Source organism: Sus scrofa, chromosome 1 (assembly GCF_054392235.1).
Source record: "Sus scrofa isolate SSC_HxYL_T2T_F1_AM1 chromosome 1, Sscrofa_HxYL_maternal_Yorkshire_Landrace_v2.0, whole genome shotgun sequence".
NCBI lineage: Eukaryota > Metazoa > Chordata > Mammalia > Artiodactyla > Suidae > Sus > Sus scrofa.
Window position 1 is genome coordinate 195,484,447 of NC_139383.1, and position 17,704 is coordinate 195,502,150.

The window sequence follows — 17,704 nt, forward strand, 5'->3', positions numbered from 1 at the left end:
CCTAGAGAGTGATCTAAAGGTTAGCAGTTTGACCAGATCAGTGAAGTTCATGAAGGTATCTGTGGCGGGGTTAATAGGGCAGATTTTCTTCAGTAAATCTACAGGTGACTAAATAATCAATTTCTTTCTTCTCTTACTTTCTTACTGATCGCCTTTACTGTTTGCACACCATGTTCAAGCTCACTGCTCCTTCTTTCCTATTCAAAGCTACTAAAATATGGTTGAATTTCTTCAGGTACATCTGCAGTGGAATAAAACTGATTTTAATTCTGCATAAATTTCTCTTTTGCTCAGTTGTCTGAACATGTCCACAGCTGCTTTTTGAAGAAAGTCAATACCTTTAAGTAGAGAGAACAGCATACAAGCCAGGTTTTAAAATATCATGACTTAATGTTATTTCTATTGGCTATCAGTTTGGTATGGAGCTTCTTTCAGTAAACAAGATCTTGGGAGTTTGCGTCGTGGCTTAGTGGGAATGTATCCATCTAGTATCCACGAGGATGTGGGTTCAATCCCTGGCCTCCATCATTGGGTTGGGGATCTGGTGTTGCCATGAGCTGTGGTGTAAGTTGCAAACGCAGCTTGCAAGCCACGTAGCTGTGGTTGTGGCATAGGCTGGCAGATGTAGCTAGGATTTGATTTGACCCCTAGCCTGGGAGCTTCCATGTGTGGGAGTGTGGCCCTAAAAAGCAAACAAACAAATAAGACCCGCCAGTGATTTCAACCTATTTTTATTTCTTTTTTTATTCTAAGATTTTGTGCTGAATTGTAGTAGGTTTTCTAAGTGTAGATTTTCTGAAATAATGTTTATTCTCTCTTCTCTCCTTTCTACACCTTTAGTGTTGGCCAGTAGGATTAAAATTTATTCTGAGAGTATTTGGTTGATGGTTAGCTATTTCCAGTCTTTTAGGAAGTAACTAAATGTAAACATGGTTACCACATATCCTATCTTCCTCAAGACAATCTGAGTTACAAGTATTTTGTTCCCTTTTTTTTTTTTTTTTTTTGTCTTTTTGCCATTTCTTGGGCCGCTCTTGCAGCATATGGGATGTTCCCAGGCTAGGGGTCGAATCGGAGCTGTAGCCGCCGGCCTATGCCAGAGCCACAGCAATGCGGGATCCGAGCCACGTCTGCAACCTACACCACAGCTCACGACAACACTGGATCGTCAACCCACTGAGCAAGGGCAGGGATCGAACCCGCAACCTCATTGTTCCTAGTCGGATTTGTTAACCACTGCGCCACGATGGGAACTCCTTGTTCCATTTTTTGACAAATTTAGTTTTGTTTTTTGTTTTTTTTGGCCATACCCATGGCCAGGGATCACACCTGTGCCATAGCAGCAACCTAAGCTGCTGCGGTGACAATGCCAGATCCTTAACTCACTGTGCTACAGAAGAACTCTGGACAAATTTTTATTTAGCTAGTGAGTGGTCCTTGAGGTCAGTGCTCTTTAACCTTAATCTGTGGGCCCTAATGAACTTCAGGGAGGTGTGGTTTGTAAATCTCCTGAAAGTGCCCTTTACCCTAGAAGAAGTATTTCCTATCTCAATTTCATAGGTCCTACCATCTCTTTCTGGCACTAGACTATGTGAGCTATACACAACGTCATCATTTCCCCCAAAATGCACTGGGAGAAGAGAAATACTACTCTTTCATCAGAATGTCAAAGTGCGTGGGGACTGCAAAAGGGTTAATAACCACTGTATTCTGTGTAAATGAGATTGTGATTAATAGGAGTGATGACAGTTTCACCTTACAGACATTTTGCAAAAATGTAGAAGATTGTCCAGCTGTTACTATTGGAGCAGTGAGCTCTTGAATCACTTGAAATGTTCTCTTGAGCCGACTTGAATACAGAGATCAAGTCAAAATAGCCTTTCTTGCCTGCCCGCCCGCCTTCCTTCCTTCCTTCCTTCCGTTCCTTCCGTTCCTTCCTTTCTTTTGTCTTTTTAGGGCCTCACCCAAGGCATATGGAGGCTCCCAGGCTAGGGGTCCAGTTGGAGCTGTAACTGCTGGCCTGCACCACAGCCACAGCAACTTGGGATCCAAGCTGCATCAGCGACCTACACCACAGCTCACGGCAGTGCTGGATCCTTAACCCACTGAGTGAGGCCTGGGATCAAACCTCATGGATACTCGTCGGGTTTGTTAACCACTGAGCCACGAGGGGAACTCCCAAAATAGCTTTCTTCTTATTTAAAAAAACTTTTTTGCCCCCTTATGTGTTATTAAAACATTAAACTTTAACCTTTGAGTTCTTACATTTCCCACATGTTATGGGCTGAATTGTGCTCCCCTCCCACCCCTAAACCACCACCCTCAGTACCTTGTATGTGACCAAATTTGGAGGGAGAGTTTTTTTGATGATAACAATACTTAAAAAAAATTCACTGAAACATAATTGACTTACAAAATTGTGTTAATTTCGAGTGTACATCAAAGTAAATCAGTTATACGTATATATATAACCATTGGAGGGAGGGCTTTTAAAGTGGAAATTAAGATAAAATGGGTAGGTAGATAGGGTGGTCCACAATCTGATCTAACTGGTACCCTTAGAAGGAAAGAAAATTGCAACACAAAAGAGAGACACCAGGGGTATGTGTGCACAGAGGAAAGTCCATGTGAGGACATAGTGAGAAGGTGACTATTGGCAAGCCAAGGAGAAAGGCTCCAGGTAAAACCAAACCTACCCATACCCCAGTCTTTGACTCCTAGTCTTCAGAATGGTGAGGAGTAACTGTACTGTTGTTTAAGCCACCCAATCAGTGGCATTTTGTATGGTAGCCCTAGCAAACTAATGCAGTCCTGATGAAGTAGAAGTTGAGTGACATACAAACTATCTCAAGCAACTGTTTCTCTTCTCCCAGTGCATTTTGGAGGAAATGATGATGTTGTGTATAGCTCACATAGTCTAGTGCCTGAAAGAGATGGTAGGACCTGTGAAATTGAGATAGAACATATCAATATTCATTTCTATTCTTATTGGTCTTCTTTTATTGGTTTATCATTTTACAGTTTCCCATTTTAATGTCAGTCTTTTCTGTTCCCTAGCATTTCTCATTTTATGGAACTATAAATAAGTTATTTTAAGTCAACATCAGAACAGTGTGTTCTGTACAGTCTTTCCAGCCCAGTCTCATTCTCTGGTAATGTCTTCTGTCCTCAGGCATCTGTTCTAGGTTGACATACTATATTCAGTCCCCACCTCCTAAACCCCCACACCCATGACATATGGAAGCTCCTGGACCAGGGATCCAGTCTGAGCTGCCACCACAGCTGCAGCAATGCCAGGTCCTTAACCCACTGTGCTACAGAGGGAACTCGTATGTTCAATTTTCGAAGTTTCTCTTTGCCAAAAATAAAATTTAAATGTTTCTAATGTTTCTATTGCTAACTCAGTTCAATTCATTGGAAACTTTGAGATTTGTAAATGAATGCAAGGTTTAAGGGATCAATGTATGTTTCTCAGATTTGCCATGAGGGCAGGAATTCCATCAGTTTTGTTTAGGCTGAGGACCCCATGGTCTAGCATAACACCTGATTTCAAAGGAAATTAAATACTTGATAAATGAATATTTTAATTTTAAGTAAGGTATCAAATGCAAAGTATCCAAAATTGAATCCATAGCCCAAATTCTGCTTCTTTTCACAGTTGACTCCTCAGTCTTTATTCATGACATTGAGAATAAGCTTGCTAAGAGTATCTACTCCATCCACATGTTTCTCATCTGCCCCCTTCCTTACTGCATAGTGTGGTAGCTAAGAGCCTGGCCTTTGGCCCCTGACCACATGCACATCTAGGTCACTTGATGTGCTTTGTCAGTGTCTTTGGCACATTCCTTAACCTCCCTTTGCTTTGGTTTCTTCATCAGCAGTTGGAGATAGAAAAAGTATACAATTCTTAAGGTTTTTTTTTTTTTTTTTTTTTTTTTTTTTTTTTTTTGTCTTTTTGTCTTTTTGTCTTTTCTAGGGCTGCTCCCACGGCATATGGAGGTTCCCAGGTTAGGGGTCCAATTGGAGCTGTAGCCGCCAGCCTACACCCCAGCCACAGCAATGCGGGATCCAAGCCCCGTGTCTGCAACCTACACCACAGCTCATGGCAACACCAGATCCTTAATCCACTGAGCAAGGCCAGGGATCGAACCCACAACCTCATGGTTCCTAGTCGGATTCGTTAACCACTGAGCCACGATGGGAACTCCAATTCTTAAGTTTTATTTTTACGATTGTGAGTTTAGAACAATGTCTGGCACATAGTAAACATTTTAAATGTTTACTTTTATGTGATGCTTTTTTTAAGTTGACATAAACAGAGGGTTTTTAACAGAAATGCTGAATATCTGGAAATCTGTGGAAGCAAAATTTTCTTGGTAACGCTGTGTACATTTCAAAATATTTTAATGATTTTAGAGGAACTAAACCTTTGATTGGGTTTCATTTGATTTGGTGTTCATTCTGGTAGGAGCTACTGAATTGTAGATGCCTCATCAGCTTAGGTAGTCAAATGGTAATTTGTCAGAGTTTTGTGGGTGTTTTGCATTATGTTACAGGAGCAATAGGAAATAATTTTGTGAACTACTGTTCATAACATGGTAACTTTAACAAAATCTAATACTTGAGTTTGTCTTTAATCCCAGAGTTTCCTTGTGGCTCAGTGGGCTATGGATCTGGCATTGTCAATACTATGGCTCAGATTGCTGTGTGGCGTGGGTTTGATCTCTGGCCCAGGAATTTCTGCATGCCTTGGATGTGGCCAAAACAAAACAAATTTGTCTCTATTCCTAACTGTTACCTAATAATTTCTAACAGCTTGAGCAAGTGTTCTTTCCTTCAGACATGTCCCTTTCCTCTTACTGTAAGGAGGAGGGGAGAAGTCCCACATAAACTTGGATAATGTCATTAATTCAGTATTTTACAATGCTATTAAATTGTGTTAGCTGGTGCTTCTCTTGTGATCACAGTAGAAGAGCAAAAGTGTGTCTAGCTTTCTTAACTTGTGACCTTTTCTGGATTTTCAGATCCTTTATTGTTGCCTCAAGCTTATCATAAACCTTGATTTTCTGGAAGTTTTTAATCATGATGCAGAATCTATATCATAGATAACTATGAAGCAAGCATGTCCTGAAATTAAATACCATTGTGAATTCTAAGTTTGATGAAAGCTGTGATTTTTGAGTTCTTAAACACCATACTTGTGTGTCCAAAGGCTATTCTATGTATTGTTAATATCTTTTAATGGACAGTAAAGGATTTTTCTTTTTTTTTTTTGTCTTTTTGCTATTTCTTGGGCCGCTCCTGGCGGCATATGGAGGTTCCCAGGCTAGGGGTCGAATCGGAGCTGTAGCCACTGGCCTACGCCAGAGCCACAGCAACGCGGGATCCGAGTTGCGTCTGCAACCTACACCACAGCTCATGGCAATGCCAGATCGTTAAGCCACTGAGCAAGGGCAGGGACCGAACTCGCAACCTCATGGTTCCTAGTCGGATTCGTTAACCACTGCGCCACGACGGGAACTCCAGGATTTTTCCATTAAATTGGGCACTACTAACCATCCAGCCCTCCTGAGGTAAAGTTCAAAGTTCCCATGAAATGACTTTAGGTAATAAATCTGGAGTTCCCGTAATGCCTCAGTGGTTAATGGATCCAACTAAGAATCGTGAGGTTGCGGGTTCGTTCCCTGGCCTTGCTCAGTGGGTTAACAATCCGGTGTTGCCGTGAGCTGTGGTGTTGGTCACAGATGCTACTCGGATCTGGCGTTGCTGTGGCTCTGGTGTAGGCTGGTGGCTACAGTTCCAATTGGACCCCTAGCCTGGAAACCTCCACATGCTGCGGGTGTGGCCCTAGACAGAAAGACAAAAATAAATAAATAAATAAATAAAAATAAAAAAAGATAATAAGCCTTAAAAAAAAAAAAAAAAACTGAACTTACTCTTGGAAAAAAGCCAGTCCCCAATATTTTGGAGCTTAGTTTGAGAAATTCTGTCTTTTCTGGCTTAGAGTTTGTTCTGTTTTATTTTTAAGGCACTCTGGGAGTTGGATGCATCTGTCAGTGCTTTGAGGTTTGTGGGAGTCTTTTCTTATGCCTCTGTCTGTTTTCACACCTCCTGGTGTTGGCATTTTTTCCACTTTAATGGCTATAGAAGCAGTTTCTACATACTTTTAGTTTGGCTTCCTACGTGATATGACATGTCTTATTTAATTCATCACAGTTCTTTGTAGAGGGTTTTTGAATAGATGATGTCAGAATTATTTAATTTTATTTGTCATAATTGAAACTAAGATATTTATTTATTTATATTTGTAATAAGGAAAATATAGATCCAAGAGACTCTTAATGTAATTCTATTCTGAATGCTACCATTGTCTCTCTGTGGGGCTTTAAAAGTCATTTTAGCTCTGCCACCTCATTTGCAACAAAACAAAGATTTCATCATACATTTATTACTTTGCTAAAGTTGCTGAATTTTCTAATGGTCCATAGAAGAAGGTGGTCATTAGATGTTCTCTGGAAGCTTTTACATTTTTAAAGAAACTGTAGAATGTATTTACTGTATACTTTTTTCTGCTGTGAAGATGTCATGGGAGGGGTCTTTCAGGTACTTTTTTTTTTTTTTTTTTTTTTTGCTTTTTAGGGCCACACTTGTGGCATATGGAAGTTCCCAGGCTAGGGGGCAAATTGGAGCTGTAGCTGCCAGCCTATCCACAGCTCATGGCAATGCTGGATCCTTAACCCACTGAGTGGGGCCAAGGATGAACCTACATCCTCTTGGATCCTAGTGGATCCTAGGTGGTTCATTACTGCTGAGTCACAGCAGGAACTCCATGGGACCATTCTATTTTTATTACTGGAACTTTTTGTAAATAAAAAGTAGCTCCTGTTATGCTAATAAATTACTCCTTTTTAGAATTAGCATTCCTGCACTTTTTTTTTTTTTTCTCTTCAGGACTTTACCTGAAACAAATGGAAGTTCCCAGGCTAGGGTCAAATAAGAGCTGCAGCTGCCAGCCTATGCCATAGCCACAGCAACACTGGAGCTGAGGTGCATCTATGAAATTTGCTGTAGCTTGTGGCCATTGCTAGATCCTTAACCCACTGAGCAAGGCCAGGGATCAAACCCACATCCTTATCAAGTCTATGTTGGGTTCTTGACCCACTGAGCCACAAAGGGAACTCCTCCTACACCTTTAATAAAGCAGAAAGAAGCAGGAAATGCTTTATCTTCTAACCTGTTTAGATACTGTAGACTAAGAGTGGCAAGTTAGAAAACAGTCATTGCCTTAGATGTTAGGCTTCCTGTTAGCACTAAGAGAAATCTCATCCTTTCCCCTAGTCTAACTCCGTATCGCCATTTGATTCCTCACTGATCAAGTTCAGTCCTCCATAGACTAGCATTAGTATGATTCTTTAGACTTGAGCATTTATGTGGACACTTTTTTTTCCCCCTTAAGCAAAATTCAGTTCTCTTCAGTGGCTTCATTCGGATGTAAAAGTGTGTTTAGGTTAGAGTTTTTCCAGCTTTTTTGAGCTGAAAATCAGAAGTTAGGAGTTGAAAAAGAATACTGGAATTATTTTGAAAGCAAGATTTTTTTTTCTTTGCTGGAGGAAAGTCATTCAAGTTTTACTTGACTCATTTTTATATCTCACCTTATTCCTGGAAAGGATTTAAGGTGACAGTATGTGCAAGGATTTTCTCTTTTACAGTCAGACTTTGTGAAAGGGTTGCTGAGGCTCACTTTTTCACCTTCCATTCACTCCTTGACCATGAATTTTTGGCTCTGCTCTACTCACCCACTACAGCTCCTCACAGCATAGTCACCATGGCTCTTCCTCACTAACTGGACACAGTTCTTGACCTTGTTGTAGGGTGCGTAAGTGATTGCTCTTTACTTTTATGTGGATTTATCTGATTATAACAGTAATGTCTGCAATATATGTTCATTGCAAAAATTCTGGAAAAAGACATCTGTCTGTAATCGGTCTAGAAAGTTTTTTCCTTGTATTTCTATCACAATTGTCTTGTTCCTTTCCTCTTGTTTGTCTTGACCAGACTTGTGGTCAGTCTGCTCACTAGACAGCTCTATCTTATATGCTGCATTTCGTAACTGAACTTACCTCTTTCCTTGTTCCAAGTCTGCTCTCCTACCTTTGTTGACATCTCACTAAAAGGATCCAGTCATCAATCATCCAGTTGCTGTAGCCATGAGGGACCCATCCTTGACTCCTCTCTCTCAACCTCCATTTATAATCAAGTAGCTAAAATCTTGCCTGTTTTTTCTTACTAATCCATTTACTTGGGTCCACCTTAGCTGGGACTCTCATTATTTCTCACCTACTCAGTTTCTTAAAAGCATCTACTGAACTTCATAGGAATTTGTCTTCCTTCAGGGCTTTTCTGGCCTGTTTCTATACCCTCAGGACTAATCTTGGGAGTTCATACTGTGGCACAGTGGGTCAAGAACCCAACTGCAGCTGCTCAGGTCGCGGCGGAGGTGCGGGTTCAATCCCTGGCCTGTGCTGTGGATTAAAGGGGTCCAGCACTGCCACAGCTGCGGCTCTGTCTCCTTAAGGGCAGTAACTATATCTTATTCATAATTGTACTAGATATTTAGTAAATTTCAGATAATGGGAAGAAATGGGTGGCAGTTAGTATGAATAAAATTTGAGGCTGTTTAGTTTTATGGTTCTAACTGACTTAAAATTTATATCTTAAGTGGTATGATTGGTTTTCATATACCTTGTCTTGTGGTAATGGTCTGTGAACAAGTTTCCTAAGTGTGAATTATGGTAAGGCAAAGGCAGGAATGAAGCTGATAAGTTGGCTGGGGTGGGTTCCTTGACCTTGCATCTCTTTGTTAAAGAGGTTAGGCTTTCCTGTAAGTAACGACAGTGTAGCACAGTTCAAGATATGGCAGCTTAAACCGGGACAGTTGTGCTAGGGATAAACAAGACAGGGGAGCCGTTTTAGTGACTTGGTGATTGGATGGTTGGGGTCAGGGAGGATGTATCAAGTATTTCAACTTTCTGGCTAGGTACTTGGTGCTGTCATTAGTTATGTTGATTTTTTTTTCCTATTTAAAATAATTTATTAAATTTTTTTCATTTATGATTTTTATTTTTTCCATTATAGCTGGTTTACAGTGTTCTGTCAATTTTCTAGTGTACAGCAAGGTGACCCAGCTACACACACGTATACATTGTTTTTTTCCCCACATTATCATGCTCCATCATAAGTGACTAGACATAGTTCTCAGTGTTACACAGCAGGATCTCATTGCTCATCCATTCCAAAGGCAATAGTTTGCATCTATTAACCCCAAATTCCCAGTCCATTCCATTCCTTCCCCCTTGGTAACCGCAAGTCTGTTCTTCATGTCCATGATTTTCTTTTCTGTGGAAAGGTTCATTTGTCCCATTAATTAGATTCCAGATATAAGTGATATCATATGGTATTTGTCTTTCTCTTTTTGACTTACTTCACTCACTATGAGAGTCTCTAGTTCCATCCATGTTGCTGCAGATGACATTATTTTGTTCTTTTTTATGGCTGGCTAGTATTCCATTGTATATATATACCACATGTTTTTAATCCATTCATCCATTAACAGACATTTAGGTTGTTTCCATGTCCTGGCTATTGTGAATAGTGCTGCAATGAACATGTGGGTGCATGTGTCTTTTTCAAGGAAAGTTTTGTCTGCATATACGCCCAAGAGTGGGATTGCTGGGTCATATGGTAGTTCTAGATATATAGTTTTCTAAGGTACCTCCATACTGTTTTCCATAGTGGTTGTACCAATTTACATTCTCACCAGCAGTGCAGGAGGGTTCTCTTTTCTCCACACCCTCTCTAGCATGTTATTTGTGGACTTATTAATGATGGCCATTCTGACTGGTATGAGGTAGTACCTTATGGCAGTTTTGATTTGCATTTCTCTAATGATCAGTGAAGTTGAGCATTGTTTCAGGTGCTTGTTGGCCATCTGTATATCTCTTTGGAGAAATGTCTACTCAGGTCTTTTGCCCATTTTTCAGCTGGGTTGTTGGCTTTTTTGCTGTTGAGTTGTATAAGCTGTTTGTATATTTTAGAGATTAAGCCCTTGTCTGTTGCATCGTTTGAAACTATTTTCTCCCAATCTATAAGCTGTCTTTTTTTTTTTTTTTTTTTAATGGTTGCTTTTGCTGTGCAAAAGCTTGTCAGTTTGATTAGGTCCCATTGGTTTATTTTTGCTTTTATTTCTTTATTTTTGCTTTTATTTCTATGTTGATTTTTGAGATTGTTTTGGACATCCAGGTGAGTATGTCTGTTAGGCATGTCATAGGATGTGAAGTTTGGGAGAGTCATCAGTCTGTAGTTGTTAAACTATATATCTAAGTGATCTCATAGTTTTAAGAGTAATAATGGGTTAGAGAAAGAAAGAACTCTGAGGAGTACATCAGTGTTTAGAGGCTGAAGAACAGAAGAGCTGGGGAAGCAGTGTCACAAAGAAACGGAGACAACCATAGTTCAAAAAGATGTGTGTGCCCCTCTGTTCATTGCAGCAATATTTGCAGTGGCCAGGACATGGAGGCAACCTGAATGTCTGTGGATGGAGAGGGTATGGTGCATATATATGGCAGAGTGTTGTTCAGTCATAAAGGAGAATAGAATGGTGCCATTTGCAGCATTTGCAGCATCTCTAGATCCAACTCTAGGCGTGGGACCTCGAGATTGTCATGCTGGGTGGTGTGGGTCAGACAGGAAAGATGGGCATCATGTGATGTCACTTTTCTGTGGAATCTGAAGAAAGGATGCAGGTGAACTTGTTTGTGGTGCAGAGGCAGACTCAGACTTTGAAAGTGGGCCTGTGGTTCCCAAGGGGGACATGTTGGGATGGATCAGGGGTTTGGGATTGGTGTGTGCACATTGTGATATGTGGAGAGATTGGCCAGTGGGGAGCGGCTATGTAGTGCAGGGAATTCTGCACAATGTTCTGTGGTAATCCATGTGGGAAGGGCTTCAGAAGGGGAATGGATGTGTATGTATGTCTGGGTCACTTTGTTGTGCAGCGAAAGTTGTCACAGTGTTTTGGATCAACTATACTTCAATAGGACTTTAATAAATATGTAAATAATATGAAGAGTTAGGCCAAAAAAAAAAGGAACTGAGTTTTGAGTTGAAATTGGAGAGGAAATTTGGCAGTAAAATAGCCACTGACTTTTTTGTCCTTTCTTTCCTCCCTCCCTCCCTTTCTCTGCACCTGAGGCATATGGAAGTTCCCAGGCTAGGGTTCGAATCAGAGCTGCAACTGCCAGCCTATGCCACAGCCATGGCAACAGTGGATCTGAGCCGAATCTTCGACCTATACTGCAGCTTGCAGCTATTGCCAGATCCTTAACCCACTGAGTGAAGCCAGGGATCGAACCCATATTGTCACGTACACTATGTCGGTTCTTGACCCACTTAGCCACAATGGGAACTCCAACTTTTTTGTGTTTTAAAAAGAATAACAAGTAAGAAAACGAGTCTATCTTTGCCCAGCTGTTGGAGTAGATGCTTGGTGTGGACTGTCTGCTTGGCTTTTTGTGGGGTAGTTCCACCTTACCCCTCTCAGTAGCCCTGAATCCCGCCCAAATCCAGGGACCCACTGACACTCTTATATCAAACCTAGCACATGACCTTTAAAGTCCCTTCCAAATTAAATCTAAGGTTAAAAACAGATTCTTGGCCTGAGCACTGAAATTCTGATTCATTGGGTGCAGAGATCTTAATTTTTTACAAGGACATTTCTGAGCCTCTAACTAATACTTGTGTGGGTAGGTGCTGTAATCCTGCGTTTTATTTAATTGCAAGGAAGCAGGACTTTATTATGGTAAACCTTTAAAATACAGTTGTGAGAAGAGATTGGCAACCATGGAAACCTGGCTGGAGCTTCCTGCAGTGCCATCTTTAGGGGGTGAGGTGGGGGGCTGGGGAAAGCGCCACCATCTGGTGTAATCTCTTAGAGATGCAGATTTTTTTTTTGTCTTTTTAGGGCTGCGCCCTTGGCATGTGGAAGTTCTCAGGCTGGGGGTTGAATCGGAGCCTACATCACAGCCACAGCAATGCCAGATCCTTTAATCCACTGAAAAAGACCTGGGAGTGAACCCGCATCCTCATGGATACTAGTCGGGTTCATTACTGCTGAGCCACAATGGGAATTCAGAGATGCAGAATTTTTACTCTATGGATTTTTGCGGTAGATACCCCTGATGCCCTGTGTCGTATCCTTCTGGTCTGCCACTGATTTCAACCCGAGCTCGGATTTTTGTAGTTTCTCTAAGTCTTGCTAATACTTTTCAATTTTAGGTCCTTCAAGCCTAGCAAAGGAAGGGGTAAGGTTAATATCTCAGGGCATCCTTCAACCCGGGGGGAGCCCAAGCCTGGGCCTAAAGGTTTTGCTTCCCTTGGGTGGTCCCACGGAATCACCCCACCCTCCAGCAGTCATCCTGGTTGCATCAAATAACCTTATTGGCTTTTTTTCTTCCCTGTTGTACCTTTCCCCACTTCTATTCCCTGGGATTATCTCCTATTTTAATCCTGCTAAAATCTTGTCTATCAGTAATGTGTCAGTTGAGCTGACTTTACAGGTTAATAAATGCAAACAAAAGTCTCTGTAATCACATTAGTTTCTTCCACATGTCCCTCTCTATCAATAATAGCACCCTAAAATAATGTGTGGGGGAGGAAGAAGGAGAGAACATATTGTGCAATGCAGAATGACACACACATTGCTGAAGTTTAAATTTATTCACAGACAGTCTGTAATGAGATCATTATGTGAGAATTAATTGGATTTTTCAACAATCTCAGTTTCTTACATTTTACTTAGAGAGGGATTGAGGGGATATGGAAAAGCAGAAAATTGTTGACACAGAGAGATGGCACTAGATGTGCCTTTTTTATTCATTTATTTTATTCATATATAATCATCTAGTTCTTGAATTCTAGGTGGCTCTTTTTGTAAGATTAAATTATAGAATATAAAGCTTCTATATTCTATAGACTATAAAGCTGTTAACAATGCTACAAAGCATAAAGAGAAATGATTTAAGATATAATTGCCAAAGATCAGAAACCAAATTGATCTGATCTATTTCAGGGATATCTTTGTTTTTATTTTATTGGAGTATAGTTGACTTAAAATATTAATTTCAGGTGTACAGCAGAGTGAATCAGTTATACATATAAATATATCCATTCTTTTTTCCCATATAGGCTATTATGAACTAATGAATAGATTTTCCTGTATTATACAGTAGGTTCTCATTAATCATGTGTTTTTTGTTTGTTTGTTTGTTTGTTTTCCTCTTTTTTTAGGACCAAACCTGCAGCATATGGAAGTTCCCAGGCTAGGGGTGGAATTAGAGCTGTAGCTGCTGGCCTATACCACAGCCATAGCAATGGCAGATCCGATCTGCATCTGCAACCTACACCACAGCTCACAGCAACACCGATCCTTAATCCGCTGATCAAGGCCAGGAATTGAACCCACATCATCAGGGATACTAGTTGGGTTCTTAACCTGAAGAGCCACAATGGGAACTCCCATCATTAATCATGTTTTATACAGTAGTATTCCACCATCCCAATTTTTTCTTCCCCCCAGTGGTTTCATCTGTGGTAACCATAAGATTGGTTTTGAAATCTGTGAGTTTTATTTCTGTTGTATAAATAAATTATTTTATGTCATTTTTTTATGGGATTCCATATATGAATGATATATGATATTTGTCTTTCTCTGAGTTATTTCACTCGGTGTGATAATTTCTAAGTTCATCCATGTTGCTGCAGATGGCATCATTTCATTGTTTTCTTATGGGCAAATGATATTCCATTTATATACGACTACATCTTCTTTTTTTTTTTTTTTTTTTTTGGCCTGTGGAAGTTCCTGGGCCAGGGGTCAAACCTGCACCACACTTGTAGCCTGTGCTGCAGCTGTGGCAACACTGGATCCTTAACCCACTGCATCACAAGGGAATGTCTTCAAATTTCTTTACATTTATTTATTTATTTTGGCTGCACCCACGGCATATAGAAGTTCCTAAGCCAGGGATTGAACCTGAGCCACAGCAGCAGCCCGAGCCACAGCAGCAGCCCAAGCCACAGCAGTGATCACAGATCCTTAATCCACTGAGACACCAGGGAAATCCCAGTTTTCTTTATATATAAAGTACTAATTTTATGTATAGAATGTTAACTAATATCCATTTCTGAAACTCATTCTAGTCACTCAGTCTGAAATGCATCCATTTATTTTCTGGCCTGTGCACACTTTAGAAAGTATGCTTTTGCTTTTGTTATTCTTGATCTGTACATTAGCTGAGATGAGAATTGGTAAAGATTTAGTGAACTGATAGAAAATGTTTCTGTTACTTGCTAGAACCATCTCATTGTTAAGTTTTAAAACAACTTTTCTAAAAATGAAATCAGTATCTTAATTGAATATGTGTTTTCTTCCTGTAGGGCCTCTGTTATGCACCTAAAGCCATATTGGAAACTCCAGAAGAAAATGCGACCTCTGGAAACCAGCAAGGAAACTCTGAGAACTCCTATGAGCCACCAAGAGGCTATAAATGATGAAAAATGCAAAGCTAGCTGTATGAAACCAAGTGTCTTTCCTTCAGCCTCTCTTGGTAAAACATCATCTCGAAAGCCTTTTGGAATCCTTTCTCCAAATGTTCTGTGCAGTATGAGTGGGAAGAGTTCTGTAGAGAGCAGCTTGAATGTTAATGTCAAGAAGAACACGCCATCTGCAACCATCCACCAGGGTGAAGAGGGAGAAGGGCCGCTTGATATCTGGGCTGTTGTGAAACCAGGAAATACCAAGGAGAAGATTGCATTCTTTGCAGCTCACCAGTGTAGCAATAGAATAGGATCTATGAAAATAAAAAGCTCCTGGGATATCGATGGGAGAGCTACTAAAAGAAGGAAAAAATCAGGGGATCTTAAAAAAGCCAAGATACAGTTAGAAAGGATGAAGGAAGTCAACAGCAGGTGCTACCAGCCTGAGCCTTTTGCATGTGGCATCGAGCACTGTTCTGTGCATTGTGTGAGTGACAGTGGGGATGGTGTCTATACGGGGAGGCCTCTGTCAGTCATACAGATGGTTGCTTTCCTCGAGCAAAGAGCCAGTGCTCTGCTAGCCAGTTGTGCAAAAAACTGCAATAACTCACCCGTTGTGGTGAGGCTTTCTGGGCAATCCAGAGGTGTGCCCCCAGCCTCCGAGCCCTTCTCTGCCCCACGAGTGTGTGAAGAAGCCACCACGGAAAGGAGAAATCCTGAGGTTGGGGAACCACAGTGCGAGCCAGTCCGTGTCCTCGACATGGTAGCCAAGCTGGAGTCTGAGTGCCTGAAACGGCAGAGCCAGCGTGAGCCTGGGAGCCTATCCAGGAATAATAGCTTCCATCGCAATGTGGGCCGCGTGTTGCTTGTGAATGGCACTCAGGCTGAGGAAAGCAAAACAAACAAAGGTGCCTTGGAGGTACCTGACACTCAGGTGAATCCTGCAGTGTCTGTATCTGTGGTCTGTGACCCCTTAAGAGCTGACCGTTGTTCTCCTAAGGTGGACCAGGCCTGGGCTGGCACTCCATTGCCAGTGGGTGTGAGTTTCCATATGGACAGTGCAGAATTAGAGCCAGATCAGCAGACTGCCATGAAAAGCCGCAATAAGTATGATGTGGAAATGACAGAGGAACTTGTGGGGTCACCTTTTTCTCCTCGCACCTGTCCCCAAGCCATTGAATTGCCCACAGATGCTGTTGATTGTATGAGTGAAGAGCTTGTGCCGCTTGCTAGCCAAAATCCTGATCAGAGGAGAAAAGAATCTTTATGCATTAGTATCACTGTGTCCGAGGTCAAGAAGGACCAGCCTTCTGGTCTACAGTCCCATGAAGATCCACTTCCAGGGATGTTATTCTTCTTGCCGTCTGGTCAGCACCAGTTGGGCTGTTCCCAGTTAAATGAAAGCACAACAGAAGAGTCTTCCAAGGCCAGTCAACTTGAAGGTGATGCTGAGGATGATAGTGCATCTGAGGAAAAAACCATCTCAGCTGATGCCTTTGACCCGCTGGCCTCTCCTATGGAAAGTACTTTACCAGTGCTGGAGGCATCCACTTGGAAGAAGCAGGTGTCACATGACTTTCTGGAGACAAGGTTTAAAATCCAGCAGCTGCTGGAACCTCAGCAGTACATGGCTTTTCTGCCCCACCACATTATGGTGAAAATCTTCAGGTTACTGCCCACAAAGAGTTTGGTGGCTCTTAAATGTACCTGCTGCTATTTCAAGTTTATCATCGAATATTACAATATCCGGCCAGCAGATTCTCGCTGGGTCCGGGATCCACGCTATAGAGAGGATCCTTGCAAGCAGTGCAAGAAAAAGTATGTGAAAGGCGATGTGTCCCTGTGCCGGTGGCACCCCAAGCCTTATTGCCAGGCATTGCCCTATGGGCCAGGATACTGGATGTGCTGCCACCGGTCTCAGAAGGGCTTCCCTGGCTGTAAGCTGGGGCTTCATGACAATCACTGGGTCCCTGCCTGCCACAGCTTTAATCGCGCAATCCATAAGAAAGCGAAAGGGACTGAAACCGAAGAGGAATACTAATGTGGGAGGCAAAGGACTGGTTTTTACAACTGCAGATACCACCCAGATACACCATTCCAGCGAGTGTTGCATCTCAGAGTCATCACTCCAGGAGAATTTCTTCTTACTCCATCACGACTGCCATTGCTCAGGCATCTTCAAACTCTTCAATTTAGGAGCTGTACAAGAAACTTGGTCTCATCATTTTCTGCTGGTCCATGGTGGTATCCCCCAGTTTGATTTACTTGGCTGTGAGTAACTGTGCCTGTTTTTTCAAATGAAATCCTTCCTCAAAGGATGAAGACTTGCCACCGTCAAGAATGTTGAGAAAAGTTCATTGCAGACCATGTAGGCGATCCCCAAAAAGGGGTTCCAAGAATGTTTTGAGCACTGGCACCATATCTGAAATAAGTGAAGAGTATCCTATAAAAAGAATAGTAGAACTCTTGGTTGAAAAGTATACTTACAAAGGAAAAGTCAGGCACCTTACCTTAGACCTTGTATGCTTGATCTGTGAGATTGATGTTTGTGGTTGGAGATGGATTTCATGCCCTGTGGTGTTTACAGTGTATATAATGGTTGTGGTTTCATAGGGCTGTGAAAGTGCACATTAAACCTGAGCGCCTTTTCTTTAGATGAGTGCTTTTGGCTCCTCTGTAAATAACACTATTAAAATGCAGTTGTAAATAGTGGACAGCTGACCGAACAACATAATCACCACAATGCAGCTAGGATAGTGTTGCAGCTACAGTTGTGTGGGTTTTTTTTTTTTATTGTTTCGTCTCAAATTTGTACATCCTGTATAAAATATGAATGTTTCCCAAATAAACTATGAATGTTTTCTGTATAATATATGAATGTTTGTTTCTGTATAATATATGAATGTTCAGTTAAGAGGGTAATCTGTTGAAAGGATACCAAATAATGGTTTAACTGGACAACCTTAAAATTAGCATAGAAAACAATCCTTTGTTATATTTTAGTGATCCACCAAGAACGAAAGAATATTATATAGTCAGATTATAACATTCTTGTCTATTTTATTCTTTCTGTCTGGTTAAACTTCAATAAAAACATGCATCTTAAATGGGA

At 41.3% G+C, this 17,704-nt stretch overlaps 1 protein-coding gene across 13 annotated transcripts in view; it reads left to right on the top strand.

Moving 5' to 3' along the window:
* The window catches only part of FBXO34 (F-box protein 34), a 90,326-nt gene extending 72,622 nt beyond the window's left edge, over positions 1-17,704 (top strand). For all 13 annotated transcript variants that reach the window (NM_001258439.2, NM_001444644.1, XM_021067582.2 and 10 more), the window contains one exon: positions 14,494-17,704. In NM_001258439.2, the coding sequence (NP_001245368.2) occupies positions 14,504-16,633 (2,130 nt within the window). In that variant the 5' untranslated portion in view covers positions 14,494-14,503 and the 3' untranslated portion in view covers positions 16,634-17,704. The remainder of the gene's footprint in view (positions 1-14,493) is intronic.